The sequence below is a fragment of the Archocentrus centrarchus genome, chromosome 17 (genome assembly GCF_007364275.1).
Source record: "Archocentrus centrarchus isolate MPI-CPG fArcCen1 chromosome 17, fArcCen1, whole genome shotgun sequence".
Classification (NCBI taxonomy): Eukaryota; Metazoa; Chordata; class Actinopteri; order Cichliformes; family Cichlidae; genus Archocentrus; species Archocentrus centrarchus.
In genome coordinates, this window is record NC_044362.1 from 5,291,463 (window position 1) to 5,310,656 (window position 19,194).

At 41.8% G+C, this 19,194-nt stretch overlaps 1 protein-coding gene across 1 annotated transcript; it reads right to left on the reverse strand.

Moving 5' to 3' along the window:
- Positions 1 to 435: 435 nt before the first annotated feature.
- Positions 436 to 2,749, reverse strand: fitm1l (fat storage inducing transmembrane protein 1, like). The gene is made up of 2 exons (XM_030752612.1): positions 1,889 to 2,749; positions 436 to 1,396 (listed from the first exon to the last, which is right to left on the reverse strand). The coding sequence occupies exons 1-2, from the start codon at positions 2,065 to 2,067 to the stop codon at positions 733 to 735; spliced, it is 843 nt and encodes a 280-aa protein (XP_030608472.1). The 5' UTR covers positions 2,068 to 2,749; the 3' UTR covers positions 436 to 732.
- Between the last annotated feature and the right edge of the window lie 16,445 nt (positions 2,750 to 19,194).

Consider the following 19,194-nt stretch of genomic DNA (forward strand, 5'->3'; position numbering starts at 1 on the left):
ACATTTTGACGGCATTTTAGCATTAAAGACTGTTAAAGCGACAATAGCTCAGAATTAAAAGGTTAAAAACGCTTAAAAGGGCACAAACAGCGGTGAGACCTAGCAGAAATCGGTGGGAATTAGTTGCCCATGTCAGGACACCTGCCAGTCAAAGCAGCCATCCCACTAACTCCAGTATCTAGGTGGTCCAGTTATAGTAAAAAAAAAAATTACCCCCTGTACATTTGTTATGAAGGAGGAACTATCCATAGGAGTCTGTGGGGATTACCACACTTCAAGTGGCCATTAGAGGAACTGCAGTTTTGGCCACTTCCTGGAGGTTGCCACTTTTTTGGGATCCACATTCAGAAACTTTAATCTTGTGTTTTGATGTTTTTTGATCCAGTAATAACCATAACCAATAACCTTTATTTTGTCCATGACATCCATGCTTGGTTGGAACAAATACAACAACAAAAAATCTGGAAAAAAACAGAAAGTGAGCAAACAACCAATCCAGTGTCTCTAAAAATGCTTTCAGTTCTACACACAGTTCTAGCGTACATCTCAAGGGAAAGAACAGACAGGAGCCATCTGTTGTAACTGACAGAACATAACAGAAAAGATAAACATATTTGCTTCCATGGCATACATAAAAAAAAATTAAGCTGCTCTGAGAGCCCACTTTGCCCACCTGTTTCTTTGGAATTCATTTAATTTAAATTTAGTTCTCAAATGTTTTTTTTTTTTTAGTTAATTACAGTGATCATCCTCTGCCTCACTACTGCTAGCCTTTATGTTAAGTAGCCCCAGACCAGGCCTCCCGGGGCAGTACCAGCTGGGCCCCAGGCGGTACCAGCCCTGATACAGTCCTCTCCAGCTGAGACAGCCTAGAGCACCCCCCAGCAGCTGTGTGGGGAACTGAGGAAAGTAAGCTAAGAGACAGAGCAGCAAGAAGACCCAGAGCCCAAGCAGGAGAACACAGAACAGAAAGAGGATTCTCAGGGGAGCATCTGAGATTCCCCCAAGGTTCAAATAAGGTCCAAATACGGCCGTTTCCTCTGCCAGCAGCAGGCAGCAAAGGCAGAGGAGGAAGATGTCTTCAGAAACTTCATATCCCCTCCACAGCATTCCGGCTTTCAGGCACTCAGACTTGCTCTCCCCCTCTCGCAGCACCAGCAGAGGCTGCTCGTTGGCGACCACTGGGCCAGCTTGTAAAGGTTCGTAGCAGCTTCCTGTGGCATTCTCCAAGAGGTCCAAGAGTTTGCAGAAACCAAGCCACAGTCCTCCAGCCACCCCAAGCCTTGAGAGGTGGCGGATTGAGAGAGAGAGGGAACGACGGATGGAAAAGGAGAGGAGGAAAACGAAAGAGCCGACAAAGACGCAGGTCCAACCCCAACCAGAGCGCAAGAACATCCTGGAAGAAGGAAAAGAGAGATGAGAGCAGAGGAGAAAGGAAGCGAGACAAAATTAGACTTTGTCCCACTGAATATTAACTATTCAAAAAAATCACTTGTACTTGGTTTTGCTGCTAAAGAGCCAGATATTTTTCTAAGGAGCTGGTGTAGACCAAAACAGAGCTAAAAGGAAAGTATCACACTTACATTCACCAAGTGGACAGAAACAGCCCCTAAATTAACTGTTCTGTATCTACTAAATGTGTAAATAAGAAAACAGATAAAAAAAAAATTTGAAAATTATAATAAAAAAATATCCTCTAATGTCCATAATTTAACAGATTAGGAAAATGACTCAACACACTTATTTTTGTTTCAGTTGTATAAACTCATTATTATTATTTATTATTATTATACAGAACCCAGCCACTGTTGGAGCTATTCCAGATTAATTTGAGTGGCAAAGTATCCATTGGAACAAAGGAGACATGCGTAACAGGAAGCAGTCTCACCTGTACAGGAAGTGGCTTCTCTTGGCAAAGATGCTGTGGTGAGATACCCAAAGACTCAGCATGGGCCCAAACATCACCAGTGCTGACAACAACAAGTGGAAGTGCCGCCGGAACAAGGCGGTGCCCAGGAACCTGGCTGCCAGGTCTGTCAGGACCACCAGCACTGTGTTGAGGAACATCTGGACCAAAAAGTTGGGCAGATCTCAAATAATACACTAAAGCCACCTGCTGCTGGCTCTGAAAGCAGCAGTGTTTGTGTATATTATCCACCTCAGACCCCACAGCATTCACTGTTTCATGTGATAAGGCTGTAATCCTATAGAATGCACTTCACACTAACTGTGGATTACACCTACTGTAAACAAGAACAATCCAGCATCTCGAGTAGTCCAGGAGTGACTGTAGCGACCACAAAAATGCGCAATAAAACCTGTTGAAATCAGTGGATCTGTAAAAATGAATTGTAGTTTTCAAAGATTAGATCCATTGGAGTATTGACGATTAATGATGATTGATCCTGCAGAAATCCAGCGTTGCTTGGGGGTGTGCTAAAAATCCACTGGTGTTCGCTGCTGAGCATTTGCATGAATGAAGTGACAGCTGGCTTTTAACATTCCACAGACTCCAAATATGTGCTCTCTGTGAAATCCAGCCCTAAAATTCTTCAGTCCAGTAGGCACTTCTGCTGAGTCGGAGCAGTTTGCTGTTCTCCATTTGTAACTTTAGTTCAGTATTTTTTTGTGAAAGAGCTGTGAGATGTGAGCTTTTGTCTGAGCAGGTCTCTCTTTCCTGGTTTCCTGCTGAGCAGTGACTGTCACTGACCATGTCTGCACTCTGCAGAAATGCAGTGTTCACCCAGCCGAGACATCCCACTGTTGTAGCTCCAGAATACTCTTCAAGCTATCTTCACTGTAACTTCTGCTCTGGGACACTTGTCATTGACACCCACCCAATACATACATAGTATGTTCTCGCCCTGTCATATGTATCCTGGACCTTGAAGGTGTCACATTGCTCATTCTGGGGTGTCTGAAGGTTGAACCACTGACATTAATTCCTTGGCAGTAAAATGAATATCACAGGGTTTCAGATTATTTACATTATTGCAAAGCAAAGTTAAAGGGTGAGAGTAAACTGAGCGATGCTGACTTGAGCAGGGTCATCAATTAAATTAGAAGTGACATCAATTAAATTCAATGTTTCACATTTTGTGTGTTTGTATGTGTCCTGGTGTATTAATAGCTGTAACCTTTGTACTGTATCTGGGCTGAGCTCAGCTGTTGCAGCAGTCTGTCACTGTCAATCAGTTGCTGTCCTTTCTCTCTTGCTCTCCTCAATCTACTATCACTCTGTTTAATTTAGTTTCTTTCATTGAGCCCAACTGACTAAGGCACTTTTGTCCTCTCAGCACCCGGTCGCTTAAAATCCCCAGAGCTCTCCCAGTTACAATTTCTGTTATACACAGTGACCAACAAATGGAATATATTTATATTACTTTTAGCAAGCTCTAAATAAGTTCACTTTTTCTTATTTTTCTTTTTTTTTTTTATCCCATTTCTATTAGATTAGGAGGCTATCCTCACTGTATTGCTCCAATCACTTGTGGTGTACCTCAGAGTTCCATCTTAAGGAATATTTTAATTATATACCTTATACCTTACACATACCTTTGGCTCCATAATATCAAAAGCATGATGTCTCCTTGGCACCAATATATGGTACTACTTAAATCCTCAGTTGCTGAACAACTTTTTTTCAATTGACTAGACTGGTTGGACTGACTCATGAGTAAAAAACATTAAAAGAAAAAAATGGGATATTTTGTTCTTTGAAGAATCTTTTGCGTGTTGGTACTGCAGAAACAGGACTGCATGAAATTATTGTTGGAGGCAACCCAAGAACTTTTTATTTTGCAACACTAAATTTTTAAAAACCTGTGAAAACAAAAGAAACCTATGTTGCTATGTTGTCTGGGGGCTTGTCCCCCTGGTAGGGTCTCCCATGGCAAGTCCAGGGTGAGGGGCCAGACAAAGAGCAATTCCAAAGACCCTTATGGAAGAGTCATCAAGGGAACTGTTTACCCTGCCCAGGATAGGGTTACTGGGGCCCCACCCTGGAGCCAGGCCTGGGGTGGGAGCTCGAGGGAGAGCATCTGGTGGCCAGGCATTAGCTTGTGGTGTCCGGCTGGGCGCAGTCCAAAGAGGAGACATGGGCACATGAGGTTGAGCGATACCAGTCGGACTCACCTCAATGCCTGGGCTCTGAAACCAGTCTCCTGGAGAGGGGCTGGTCTCTGTTACAGTCTGGAGTTACCCTCGGTGAGAGGCGACGAGCTGGGTTGGGTACTTTTGTATCCCCTTGGCTTGCTGCCTATACATTGGAGATTTCACCGGTAGATGAGAGGGTTGCTTCCCTGTGCCTTTGGGCCGGGGAACAGGTCCTGACTGTTGTTTGTGCTTATATGTGCAATACCCACCCTTCGCTGGATGGGGTGCTCGAGGGTGCTTCATCTGATAACTCCATCGTCCTACTGGGAGACTTATGTTCACGTGGGCAATGACAGTGAGACCTGGAGGGACATGATTGGGAGGAACAGCCTGCCTGATCTGTACACGAATGGTGTTTTGTTATGGGTAAGCTACTCACACGGTCTGTAGTGCGGGTAGTGTGCTGCTGACCTCAACTGAGACTATAGTCAGGCAGTTGAAGGAATACTTTGAGGACCTCCTTAATCCCACTGACATGCCTTCTGTAGTGGAAACAGAGTCTGGGGATGACTCGCCTATCACTGAGTGTGAGGTCAATGTGGTGGTTAAACAACTCCTTGATGGCAAGGCCCCAGGGGGGAATGAGATTCGCCCTGAGTTCCTGAAGGCTCTAGATGTTGTAGGGCTGTCTTGGTTGACACACCTCTGGAAATCTGGGGCGGTGCCACTGGATTGGCAGACCGGGGTTTAGCTTCATCAGGTGGTGGCCTCCAGCTCGCAGTGGAACAGTTTGCAGCCGAGTGTGAAGCGGCTGGCATGAGAATCAACACCTCTAAGTCTGAGACTATGGTCCTCAGCCGGAAAAGGGTGGAGTGCCCACTCCAGCTCAGGGACGAGTTGCTGCCCCAGGTGGAGGAGTTCAAGTATCTCAGGGTCTTGGGTACGAGTGATGGGAGAAGGGAACGGGGAATCGACAGATGGGCTGCGTCTGCAGGAATGTGAATGCAGAATGTCGTGGCAAAGAGGCAGCTGAGTGTGAAAGCAAAGCTGTTGATTTACCGGTCAATCTATGTCCCTACCCTCACCTATTGTCATGAGCTTTGGGTAGTGACTGAAAGAATGAGATCGCAAATACAAGTGAAGGAAATGAGCTTCCTCAAAAGGGTGGCTGGCCTCTCCCTTAGAGATAGGGTGAGGAGCACAGCCATTCGGGAGGGGCTCAAAGTAGAGCTGCTGCTCCTCCACACTGAAAGGAGCCAGTTGCAGTGGTTCAGGCATCTGACTAGGATGCCTCCTGGGCACCTCTTGGGTGAGGTGTTCCAGGCACGTCCCAGGAGGAGGCCCCGGGGCAGACCCAGGACACGTTGGAGAGATTATATCTCTCAACTGGCCTGGGAATGCCCTGGATGAGCTGGTGGAGGTGGCTGGGGAGAGGGAGGTCTGGGCTTCTCTGCTCAGGCTGCTGCCCCCATGACCTGACCCCGGATAAGCAGAAGAAAATGGATGGATGGATGGATGGATGGATGGATGGATGGAAACCCCTGAGTGGCCTTGTTTTGACTGTGGGATTCAAGATATGGAAAAGTTTGGTTAGGCGTGCTGAAACTTGTCTTTCAATAAAAGACATACAAAATTTAACATATCTTAAATATCAGGAGAGAGGCTTGGCAGACATTTAAAAAATGAAATAAACCAAAAATATCATTAGTAACTATTAGTGATTAAGAACACATTTTTATTTACATTGGAGGCATTTACAATGGTTAGATCGCCAGCCATCTACTTTTAACAGTTGAGAATATTGCCAGTGTCAGTATCAGTAGTTGAGGTTAGTATGTAGGGGAGTGGCAGCTCCTATGCTCCAGATTAGTCTCCTCACAGTCAAGTGTTCGACTTGTGTTGATGCTTATCTGTCTTAACCCTGCACAGGGTACTCAATGAAATAGTTGGAAATGGATGGATGGACTTTTTCAAAAATTTTCACTGCAATGTTGCAAATGAAGTTACTATACTTGGTCCCTAACTGTCACGGTCCTGGTCCTGTTGTTTTGTGTTTTTTTGTTTGCCTTTGTTCTCCTTGTCTTTCCCACATCCCTGTGTTCCAGTGTTTGTTCTATCCGTCTGCATCCTGGTCTTGTGTGTTCTGTATTTAGTTTTATTCCTGCTTAGCTGTGTTCTCATTTCCTGTTTTATTTTCCTAGTCCCTGTTCTGTGTGTATTGTGTTTAGTTTAACTTCATGTGTTTACTTACCAGCTGTTTCTACACGTCTGGTTACCCTGGTGTGTATTTATTATTTGCATTTTCCCTAGTTCCCTGTCATGTCATCGTCTATGGCTCCCTGCCCTCTCGTGGTTGTGTGTCTATCTGTTGCCCGCTCCATGTTTACCTGAGTTCCTTGGTTTTTGTGGATTATGTTTCCTTTGGAAAGATTCTGTATTCTTTGCTCAAAAATCAAGTATTAAGGTCAAGTCCTGCCTTGGGGTCCACACTCCCCCTGCCACACAGCCTGTTTTATGAAACTCACCCAATAAAGAGATACATATTTTTTTTTATCAGCCTTGGTTGTTCTTAAGTCTTTGTTTGTTTGCTTGCTTATGTCTTTTTAATCTTGGTCCATTTTGCCTTTTAGTCTTTTTTATATTAGTTGTACATATAAATTGTATCTCATTCTGTGAACTTAAGCAGTACTAACTTTAATACATGAATGATGTAACAAGCCTCCTACCAACTGGGGCTTGTATTGTCTGGTTCCTCAAAAGGTTTGAAGAACTCCTCACCTGGGCCAGAATGAGAATCAAACCATCTAAGTCTCTCAGTTTTTCTATTCACAAAGGAGCCAGGAACAACCTGTGGACGGGGAAAGGATTCCACTACTGGCAGAGCAACCTGTGCGAAGCTTGTTAGACTGTACAGCGCCAAGCTATCAATCACATGACTGCCACCACTATGGAACAACTCTCCAAAGGCCTGGAAAGGATTGACATATGCTATCTTGGTGCTATCAATTTACCCTCTACCAGCGGCCAGGAGTTTGATCTGCAAGTGATTGGGCCTGCCACATAGCCTCTCTGGCACTGTCCTCTTTGGTTGAGACATACTCCAGCTGTCTCTCCCAGCTACAGACAGGAGAAGGCGAGGCTTGCTAGAGCTGAGAGAATCATCAGATCCGTCCGTACCCGACTCAGTGCAGCTTTTGATACTGTTGACCATAACATTTTATTACAGAGATTAGAGCATGCCATAGGTATTAAAGGTACTGTGCTGCAGTGGTTTGAAACATATTTATCTAATAGACTCCAATTTGTTCACATAAATGGGGAGTCTTCTTCACACACTAAGGTTAATTATGGAGTACCACAGGGTTCTGTGCTGAGACCAATTCTATTTACACTATACACGGTTCCCTTAGGCAGTATTGATAGAAAGCACTGCATACATTTTCACTTTCTTCATTTTAATGACAAGAAGACAGAGGTTTTGGTTGATGGTCCTGGTACTACTGGTGGGTCCTCTCCTGTAGATTTGGGGCCTCTAACACACAAAACCTACTGTTGCTATCCTGGATGCCAGAATGGACAGTGGTTTTAACCTAGATAAGCAGATCACTGCAGTGGTGAAATTCAGCTTTTTTAAACTTAGACAATTGGCTAAGGTCACACAGATCCTTTCAAAACATCCTTTGAAATCATAATCCAGGTGCTCATTACATCACCACTGGATTACTGTAATTCTCTCTATTATGGGGTTTCCCAGTCATCCTTGTCCCGTCTTCAGCTGGTGTAAAATGCAGCTGCTCGGCTTTTAACTGGTATGAGCGATCATATTTCTCCTGTTTTGGCCTCACTGCACTGGGCTCCCTGTTCATTTTAGAGTGCATTTTAAAATTCTTTTATTTGCTTTCAAGTCATTAAACAGTCTTGCCCCCCCTTACCTCTCAGAGCTCCTACACGGGCACTCGCCCTCCCGGTCGCTCAGGTCTGCTGATCAGCTGCTCCTGGATGTGCCGAGGACACAAAGCTCAAAGGGGACAGAGTTTTTGCTGTGGCAGCACCTAGGCTGTGGAATTTGCACCGACTGCATATTAGACAGGCTTCTTCACTGTTCATTTTTAAGTCACTTCTTAAAACCCACCTTTTTTCATTGGCAGGAGTCCGAGAGTTGGCTTTTATTGACTTTTAGTCATTTGTTTTTACTTATCAATTTTATTTATGTTTAATGTTTTTTAATGCTTTCGTGTTTTATTGTCTTTTTAATGTTAAGCACTTTTGTCAGCACTCGCTGTTTTTAAAGTGCTATATAAATAAAGTTGGCTTAGCTTACCTTGGCCTCCAGTAACACTGTGATAAATCTTGAAGTCATTTTTGACCAGGATATGTCCTTCAATGCACATACTAAGTAGGACTGCTTTTTTGTTTTCATTCACCACTTTTCACTCTGTGTTTATACACCACTTTGCATTGAATCCAGAGTTATTATTAATCTCTGGCTCTCTTCCACAGCAGCTTGTGTTTTGCCCCTTGCTGTTCCAACATGACTGGATGCTAGTACACAGAGCAAGATCTATAGAGACATGGATGAGCGAGTTTGGTGTGGAAGAGTCCTGACCTCAATCCGTTAGAACACCTTTGAGATGACAAATAACTAACAAATTTGCTTCTGGAAGAATGGCCAAAAATTCCCATAAACACACTCCTAAACCTTTTGGAAAGCATTCCCAAGAGAAGCTGAAGCAGTTATAGCTGCAAAGTGTGGGCCAACATCATATTAAACCCTATGGATTAAGAATGGGATGCCACTCAAATTCATATCCATGAGATGGGAGCTGAGGGAATACTTGGCAATGTAGTGTATTAGAAGTTAAAGCTCATGAACCCAAAATTCAAGATTGTTTTTGGATTTGAAATATTTTTATAAACTTCACATGTACCTTTTGGTTACAGCTAAAAATTCTAAATATATAAAGCCCATTCAAATATCTTCAGCTGAATTATTGTATTTTTATTTACCTTCACGTGGGATTGAGTTAACACAACTTAAATATGATGAGCAACAAGTACACTCGTTATGTTACCTACACTCAATATTTATTGTCCCTATTTTTGTGTGTCTGTGTGTGTTTTATTTTAAACATATACAGTGTTACACTGTAACAAGAGCTGCATTATCTTTGACTTGCAAAATATCCATGAAGACAGCTTATAGATTGCTTTACAGGTCTATATTTTTACACAGAGCAGTGTATCACTCTGTACTCTCTTATCTGCTCAATGTTCTGGCTAATGCACATATTCAAGATGAAACAATATGAGCGAATGAATGAATTTTTTTTTATCTCATCTATGGCAAAATGATGATGAAATTGTGTTCAGGTTCTTTTAATTTGTCATTTGACCATTCATCAATACTTTTATTCAGACAAGCTTTTAGTTAAATGTTTTACTTATTGTTTTTATCAGCTATTTGTATTTATTTTACTTGCACATTGCAAAGCACTTTGTGATTTTACCTGTGAAAGGTGCTATATAAATAAAGTTTACTTACTACTTACCGTATTTTTCGGACTATACGTCGCTCCGGAGTATAGGTCGCACCAGCCAAAAAATGCATAATAAAGAAGAAAAAAACATATATAGGTCGCACTGGACTATAAGTCGCACTTTTTTTTGGGGGGGGGGGGGGGGGGGGGGGGGTTTGATAGAATCCGAGACCCAGAGCAGAAATTCCATCTTGAACGGCAATTTAAAATAATAATGGATTAAATAACAGGACGAACACGGTTACGCCTACGTTATGCTAACGTAGCACATTCAGCTACATGACGCACAACGAACACGTGTTCGGTATGTTAACGTAACATTAAGTTATTCAGATAACCATAGCATAAAGAACATACTAACAAGTTAACCAAACCATCAATCCATTGAATTCTTCATCCTCGGTGTCACTTCTAAACAATTCCGTACACTCCGTAGACGAAGCGCCGCTTCCTCTTCTGTGTCGCGTTAGTCAGACTCGTCGTCAGCTGCAGTTCCAATTATTCCAGCCTTTCTGAATCCCAACAGGATGGTTTGTCACTGAAGCCCATGTTTTCTTGATCCATCCAATGACTTCCAGGAAAGTTGGGTGGCGCATTCTCCCAGTTGCCGTTAAGCTGTGCTCTCCATCCATCATCCACTGCGCCCACAGGTTACGCAAGACTGCCTTAAAGCTGCAGTTCACGGAGATGTCAAGTGGCTGGAGTATTTTGGTTCATGTGTTATAAATGTCACATATACGTCGCTCCGGAGTATAGGTCGCACCCCCAGCCAAACTATGAAAAAAAGTGCGACTTATACTCCGGAAAATACGGTACTCACTTACTCATCTGCATTGGTAATTCTATCCTGAGCAGTTTCACCATATTGAGCTCAATAAAATACTTTGATGTTCTTATTTTCACATGACTGCAAACACCAGCCTTTGTGAGATGTAATTCAGAAATGTTGGTTCACTGGAACCGTCTGTAGTGCAACAGCACCCCCAAGACTGAGACCCTCTCAGCTTGGATTTCATTTCTGTAGTGCTGCTGACATCTGCAGGATTTTTTTTTATTTTACTAGAACAACAAACATAAAATATCTGAAAATGTCTGGAAATGCCTTTTGAAATTTCTATTTTGCAGAGAGTCCAAGAGAATAATTGTTATATTGTTTGAGTTGACATTTTTTTAATACAGATTTTGATATTGTTTGAAGATCTAGATATGTTTTGACTGAGATGAGTGCTTTGTTGTATGATAGCTATTTTTATTTCCTGGGTTTTGCTCATTTATTTAAAAATGAATATGTATTATTAGAAAATGAACATTGGCGTGGGGGGGGGGCTCTGTGGAGGGTCGGGCGGTCCTTGGGTGCCGTGGGCCCGGGGGCCCTGCCGCCGGCCAGTGCAGGGGGCTGGCCGCTGGGGGGGGGCTGGCTTCTCATCGCCTTGGGTTCCCTGGAGCCCTCGCTCCTCGACTGGGGGGGCTCCGTCTGAGACCACCCTCTCCCGTCTGCTGGGGTAGGTGTGCGGTTGTCTTTGGACTGAGTGGCCGGGGGTCTTCCTGGCTCTTGGTGGGCTGCTGGTGGCCTGGGTTTCCGGGGGCTTTCCGTACCTGCCTCTGGCTTCTGATGGGTGGAGCTGCAGCGTTTTGCCCTCATTGGTAAGTACGTTCCATGACACAGACACAAACATGACACAGACACAAACGCCCACTCAATCACAACTCAACAAAATTGTTGGTGTGCGTAACATGCTTTGTTAGTTTTGTTTTTCACACACAAATTTATTTTTGCAAGTATTGATAGTATTTTTTTATATGTTAAAGTGATGAACTATCTGATTAATAGACTTGTGCTCTTTCCCCTTTTTTTTTTGCTCCCTTTCTCTCTCCCTTTTTCTTCTCTTTATTTTCCTCTTCTTCAGCCTGTCAGCTCTGGCTGTTACATAGTATGTGGAAAAATAACTCAGATAAATAAAATAAAGGGTTAAAACATCAACAAGAAGAGCCTATTGAGAACCTATAGAGCTCATCTTGAAATAGCAAATATGTTTGGCACAACAACGCATTCAGATCACAGTTCTGCTTGCAAGATCTACCAGACATGACAGGCTTAAAAAAAAAAAAAAAAAAAAAAAGAAAATGAACATTGGCTTAAAATTTAACATAGAGATCCTGTGACGATCCAGTGAGACCAGAAATACTGACTCCTGGTGATTTTTGAGATGATGAACAAAAATATTGCCACTCTGTGGATCAACTGAGACACAACAATTTACTTCAGCAGAGAGGGGAGGGTGTACTTGTCATGAAAAGCTTCATGTTACAAGTTCAATTCAATTCAATTCAGATTTATTTATATAGCGCCAAATGACAACAAACAGTCGTCTCAAGGTGCTTGAAGATTGGACAGGATTAAATAATGTATTTCCACCTTTAAAAAAAAATAGACTTATATTTCTTTTGCTGAGGCTCACCAACACCTGCACTTAAAACAAGCCTTCACCAGTTTGATGATTTACATTAAATGAACGTGCTTTTGTGTTCCTGAAAAGAATGACAATACAATACAATATACAGTAGAAAGAAGATTATTGACATTATAATGTCATTATTCTCATGTAAACTGTCCGATCAGTGAGTCCACTATTCTATGAGTCTGACTTACTGGATCTGCACCATTACTATTCCAGTATCTACCTCCAGTATACTAAACAGACAAAGTCTGCACATCATTTAAACAACATTTCAGCCAACCCATAAACCTGCCACGTCTCATTTCTAGCAGCAAAGCACTGTTCATGCTGACCTCAACCTTATGACCAAATGACTCATAAAAACACAACAAAGTAATGATGACAAGCAACAAATGTCCAATCCTTGTCGCCTTCTGCAGAGACATACTGTCCAACAGCCAGCGACCCTCCACCTCCCATCTCCACAAACTCCACGTCAGACACAATGATGTTGTCCTCCAGCACCGCATCGCCCCGTGCCTGGTTGACGTCAATGTCTGAACTACCACAGTTCTTGCTCTTGTTGGAGCTCATGGTGCCCTTCCTCAAAGTCTCAAAGCCTGATGGGAAAAGATAAAGGGCACTAAATACGGGACAAGCTTAAATATGTCAAAGGCTCCTTATACAGAAGGAGGAAAGGAGTCATCTTGCATCTCTTTTTTGTAGCTTTGATTATATGTGCAGTCAGGTTGCCTCTCTTTGTGGTCAGTTTGCAACATATTAGGATCATTTCAGGTCTCATATTTGGATTGACATCTCGTTATCAAGCATGTCATGGAGACCATGTGATGAGCATTGCTTACTGTAGTGTAACAGGGACCTAGAATATTGTCTTGTCTGGTCAGGCACTTTATTACTTCTAGGCTGGACTGTTGTAATTCATTATTATCAGGCTGTCCTAAAAGCTCCCTGAAAAGCCTTCAGCTGATCTAAAATGCTGCAGCTAGAGTACTGACAGGGACTAGAAAGAGAGAGCAGATTTCTCCCATATTGGCTTCTCTTCATTGGCTCCCTGTTAAATCTAGAATAGAATTTAAAATCCTTCTCCTCGTCTACAAGGTCTTGAATAATCAGGCCCCATCTTATCTTTAAGACCTTATAGTCCCATATCACCCCAATACAGCACTTTGCTCTCAGACTGCTGGCTTACTTGTGGTTCCTGGGATACTTAAGAGTAGAATGTCCTGTCTCCCTCCCCTCAGCCCCAACTGGTCACACAGATGACCGCCCCTCCCTGAGCCTGGTTCTGCCAGAGGTTTCTTCCTGTTAAAAAGGAGTTTTTCCCTCCCACTGTTGCCAAGTTCTTGCTCTCAGGGGGTTGTCTTATTGTTGGGGTTTTGTCTGTGTTATTGTTGTAGGGTGTTTACCTTACAGTATAAAGTAATTTAACCTAATATTACCGAAATGAAGCAGGTTGCGCTCGCCCCTCACTGTGCTGCCTCTCCCACTTGCAGATCCATTAAAGGGGCTGCTATCTGTATGGCGTCCATGCAGTCATTGAAGCTGTCAGCTGTGAGATCTCACCTCTAATCCCCCATAAACCCTGACTGACAACACAAACAGCTGCTGGCCTGATCTCCTCTGCCCAGTCCCGCTGCTGAAAATATTCTACAGTGGAAAGGACGGACATGGCTGGACATGCCGGAGGACTCATCCATATGTCTCAGAATTTTATACTTATTTTTTTTACTTACTTAACTCCATCTTGATTTCAGTGTGTGAATAATAACTTTAAACATAGTATGCACTATTAAAGCACTTCACTGCTATTATGTTCTGATACAGAAAACATGTGGCTGATGGATGCTCCTCTGTAACTTGAAATGAAGCATTTTACGAGCCTGACGATAAACACTTTAGGTTCTCTGTGTAGTTGTGGTGGTTATTTTTCCTTCCATGACTCTATCTTCTGTTTGTGGCTCAGAAAGCTTTATCTCCCCGCCGGCTTCAAGCCTGAGAATGCAGCTGATAGTGTGGATGGTAAACAGGCTCTAACACAGTTCATGCAGTCTGCCAATGCAGCGGAAGGCAGTGGGGTCAGGCAAGGTAGCAAACAAAAGGTCTATTAATATCCATCACACCCGGAGTAATAATAAAGTGCACACATGCTTAATACCTAAATGATGACAGAACAAAAGTGAGCAATGCTTTCTATGGATAGACTTAGTGTACTAGTAACTGACAAGTTACATACTTTATGTGTTTGTATGTGTGTGTGTGCGCGTGCGTGCGTGTGCCCTGCTCTTTCGTTACAATTTGTTATATCCTGGAAGCAGAGCGGCAGAGAAGTGTCCATACACAACAGTACTTACTGATGTATGACAGACCAAAGGAAAACACTGTATTCTCTGCAGTGTGGGGATCTGAATGGAGCAAAAGGTCGCTTCTGAGCAATACATAAATGTTCTGAGTGATCACCTTTATCCCATGAAGAAATTTTTCTGTCCTCATTCATGAGGGGGGGGTCACTGAATGGTTTAATGAAGATGATAATGTGAATATGTCACCAGATCATCGGAGATTTTGGACCAAAATAAATCAAAACAAAACATTGATAATACTGTTAATAAATGGCAAATTAAACTTAGTAGACTGTTGTTTTAATGTTAACACAAAAATTATATTATATAATCACCAGCAAATTCATTCCCATTCATTCATTCCCTTTTGACTTCAGAACTGCATTAAATCTTCATGGCATAGATTCAACAAGCCACTGGAAGTGAAGCATTCCTCAGAAATTTTGGTCCATATTGATGTCACATTCCAATGTTGCTCTGTTTGAGGGAGATTATATTAGCATCTAGTTTTTTTGGCAGACACATAGGTGTGCTTTAGCATCAGTCCTGTGGTGGTCTCACTCCCAACTTGTCATATTTTAAACCTCACCAAGTAGCTGCCTAAAAATTGGAGCGGTTGTGGCTCAGGTGGTTTATCTACCAATTGGAGGGTAGATGGTTCAATCCCCAGCTCTTCAGTCCACATATCGAAGTGTCTTGTATTAGATCATTTTAAGTCACTGAGAACACATTCATATATACTTACAGTGGTGGCTTTGAAAAAGGTAAACCCTCTTGAGGAAATGGCTAAAAAGAAATTTAGAAAGTTAAAAGAGCAGTAGCACATATTTGTCCCCTTTGGTTGAAAGGCTTAGCAAAAAGTACCTTTAACAGTCATTTACTTTATTTTTTCCCAATATTCAGCATTTCTACAACAATTTTTTTCCTCCCCATATCATTTAATAATCTAAAACAAATCAATATTTACTTGAGGAATCCATCCATCCATGACTTTTGTACAGAACGATTTGATGATAATGAGTTTCCAACTAAAAGTGTGAATCAAAAACCTTGTTACTTGTAACTTCTCCGAAAACAGAGTAGAGCTGCAACTATTGATTATTTTAGTAATCGAGTATTCTATCAACTGTTCCATCAATTCGTCGAGTAATCAGATAAGAAATACTTTTGTCTTATTAACAGTTCATCTGCATATTTTAACTTCGGTAGATTTACTGCAGGTTTTCTCTGTGTGAAACAAACAGCGGTGGGTGGAGCAGCTACAAAGTTCTCTTTTCTTCAAGTTGCTGATCAGGTGGTTGATGAAGGACCTCCAGCTGTTTCCCAGTAAAGGTTTAATGGTGGTTACAGTAAAAAGTGCTGCTGGTTTAGACGCTAGAAAAATATTTCCTTTCGCTCCACTTGAGCGCATCATCTGGATAACGGCGCCACCTTTTTACGCTTGCTGCATGTGTGCAGACAGACTGCATGTAAAATTGCTGCTGTTGTGTTATCAGTGTTTTTGTTGATAACTGGCAGCTGCATGTGCTATATGTTGTAATGATTTGTATTCACAAGCGTCCCCCCCTTAATATGTTTCTATTGCAGGTCTAGTTTGAGTCACTAACCAGGGATTAAAGCATAAAAAATATTTTGATGGAGCCCCTCGGTCGCTAGTGCTACTGCTAGCAAACTGTGGCTATTGAGATCCTAACAGCTAGAAGCTGAAATTCTCAGCACAGTGAACATAACACACACACGGGTGTAGAGAGCAGTGGAGGCGTTGAAAAATGTGTCGGCGATGATACTCTTGGTGTTAAAGGGTCGTTTTTCCAAATGACGGAAATCCGTCACATGAGCTGCAGAGTTTAAACGAAGCATCGAAGCAACAAATTTGTGTCGGGGATTTTTTATAATCAAATTATTCGAGTTATTCAAGGAATCGTTGCAGCCTTAATACAGTAACTGTCAACCTCCTAATTTGGCAAATTTGATCACATGCATACTCAGCCGATGGGCTGAAATGTTTTTATATTTTAATGAGAAATCTCTGTCAGTGTTTCAGTATAAAAACACCACATTCCACTGAATCTATGCTATGTATGATAGAGACAAGTATAGACAGTCATTTTCCAGTAGTTTGTAAGGGATTTGAATGCTGACCAAGCGATTGCTTCACAGGAACTGGAACTGACATGAATGTGGCAGTTTGAAGCCAGGCATTGTCCCCGAGAATTCAAACAACTGCTCTTGAACAGGTGATGGGCATATGATTAGTTGATGTGCATATTGCTGCAGACAAATGTAAAGTCTCATCACTCACTCATTCATTTGTTGATGCCTGTGCATGTGCCAGCTTTGTTTTACTGACTTATGAGGCAGGAGGTCATGACAGAGCCATCATGGAAGCGTCAGCAGTGGCTGATGACAGGATGCCAACTACATGCATCTCGACCACCCTGCAGTGTATACAATAGGGCTAACACTATGATAAGCATGTGGTAATGAGAGAAGGGCTAATTTGCCCATATCACCCAAACACTTAACCCTGCTATCATAATGGAGGGCTGAAGTAAAAGCCAATCTGCACACAGTGACAGTATGCAATCCCTTTTCAACTACTGTGTGCAAAGATCACAGTAGAGTCAAAATAAGTTCAGGAGTCACAATGTCACAATGACAGTTTTAATAATACTCACAAATTAGTCTCACACAAGTTAGACTGTTACACAAAAACAAATACAGACTAAAACTAAAAATTAAACACCTTAAAATTAACACAAGTACTGAACCCTGGCACATTAGCTGGGTTGAGATGGATGGTTCCATAGTATTTACTGTTGCTCTAAATGTGATTTTGGTGCGTCAAGATGGTGATAACATGGTCAGTCTGACTGAGTGGCATCAAGTTAGCACAATCTGTTTGTGATAATACATTGATTAACGGTGATAAATCAGTGAAAATGGCAAATGTCTTCCTGTCTACATACACAGAAACTCATATTAATTACTTAAATTCAGACTACTAACTACTTAAACCTCATAGATCTGAAACAGACATTCAGAAACTCCTCCACAAATACGTGGAGTTTCTGCAGAATGATGATTTAACTGGGAAATCAAATGGATGCTTGGCAACGTTGCTTTTATATACATAGGTGACCTGTGCAATTGCTTTGCGATTGAGTTGCCCAAAGGTTGAGGGTGTGGCACGCTCAACCTCTGGGCAACCACATGGTTGCAAAAACTGCATCCTGTCGCCTGATGCAAAAAAAAAGATTTTTCTTGGTCACAACAAGGAGGGTGCCATCCTGTTTTTACTCCAGCGTGACTGAGCCATAAACTAAAATAAAAGTCTGTCTTTGCGAAATATGTGTGCATCTACAAATTTCAGTTAATTTGACCTGTTGGTGGTGATCTAAATAAAGCAGAGGAAGGCTGGGGTGGGGGGATTTTTACAGTGAATGCAGCCGTGAGACCCTTTAAATAGACCAACAAATCACTTCAGCGAGGTGTGGTGGGTGTAACATTTGCTACCAAGAATAGCACCTAACAATACCTTGCCTTAACTGACACTCAATATCATTAATGTAACACACATATCTATCTATCTATCTATCTATCTATCTATCTATCTATCTATCTATCTATCTATCTATCTATCTATCTATCTATCTATCTATCTATCTATCTATCTATCTATCTATCTATCTATCTATCTATCTATCTATCTATCTATCTATCTATCTATCTATCTATCTATCTATCTATCTATCTATCTATCTATGGAGAGAGAGAGAAGGCCATAGTATATTGTCAATATACTCCTCCTTCATCTGAGAAACATCATCTGAGAGTGTGTGCTTATCTAATGTGCTTCAAGTTCCACCTTGTGTTATTTCAGCAGATGTCCTAAAAGATATATTTTTAAGGATGACACATTATTTGTGGTAACAATAAGAATGAAATTAAGGCACACATCTTGAGGTTATGCAGTATAGCCTCCAAACTGTTAGTAGTGCTTTGCTTGTGTCTGGGTACAAATATATGATTCCTGTGGCTTAGATTTTGAATATTCAAGTGTTCAGAAGGATGTACAGTCATATCATCACTTGGATGATATGACTGTATCTGGGGATCATAGGTTCTATTAATGTATTCAGAATCGAATGATCATTTGATTTTGATATCATATAGTTCATTTTCTATATAGTCATTAAAATCTTTCTTTTAATATGTAAAATTTTCATTCTCTCTCCCTCTGTCTTTCTCTCTCTTAGGAAGTTATATTTACAGTATAATTATTTCCTCTATGGGTTCATAGAAAGCTCAGGAGTCAGAAGAGACATACACTCTACAAACTCTAAGCGTGCAGAAGATCTCTGAGACAAAATCAAAATCCAACTAAATCTGAAACCAAAATTGAACTTGTTGGACAATAATAATCGGTCCAAACTTGAAGGTGGTTGATGAAAACCTTGAAATCAATTCTTCCTTCACCTGTTCACCATCTGTGGAAGTTTTGGTCTAACGAGTCATTCCGAAATACTGACCAGCATCGAACCACCAACCTAAACCCAACCTCTTCCAGAAACACGACCTCACCTCATCATGTTTCCCATGTCCGAGACACGACAAAAAATAATGTGCAAACTACATTCATGAAACCTCATAAACCCATCAAAATAGTTTTACCTGTGCCTAAGAACCACACAGTGCCATCGAATTACACACATAACAGTGCCGAGCATTCGTTGCACAGAACATTAAAAAAACTGAAAATGG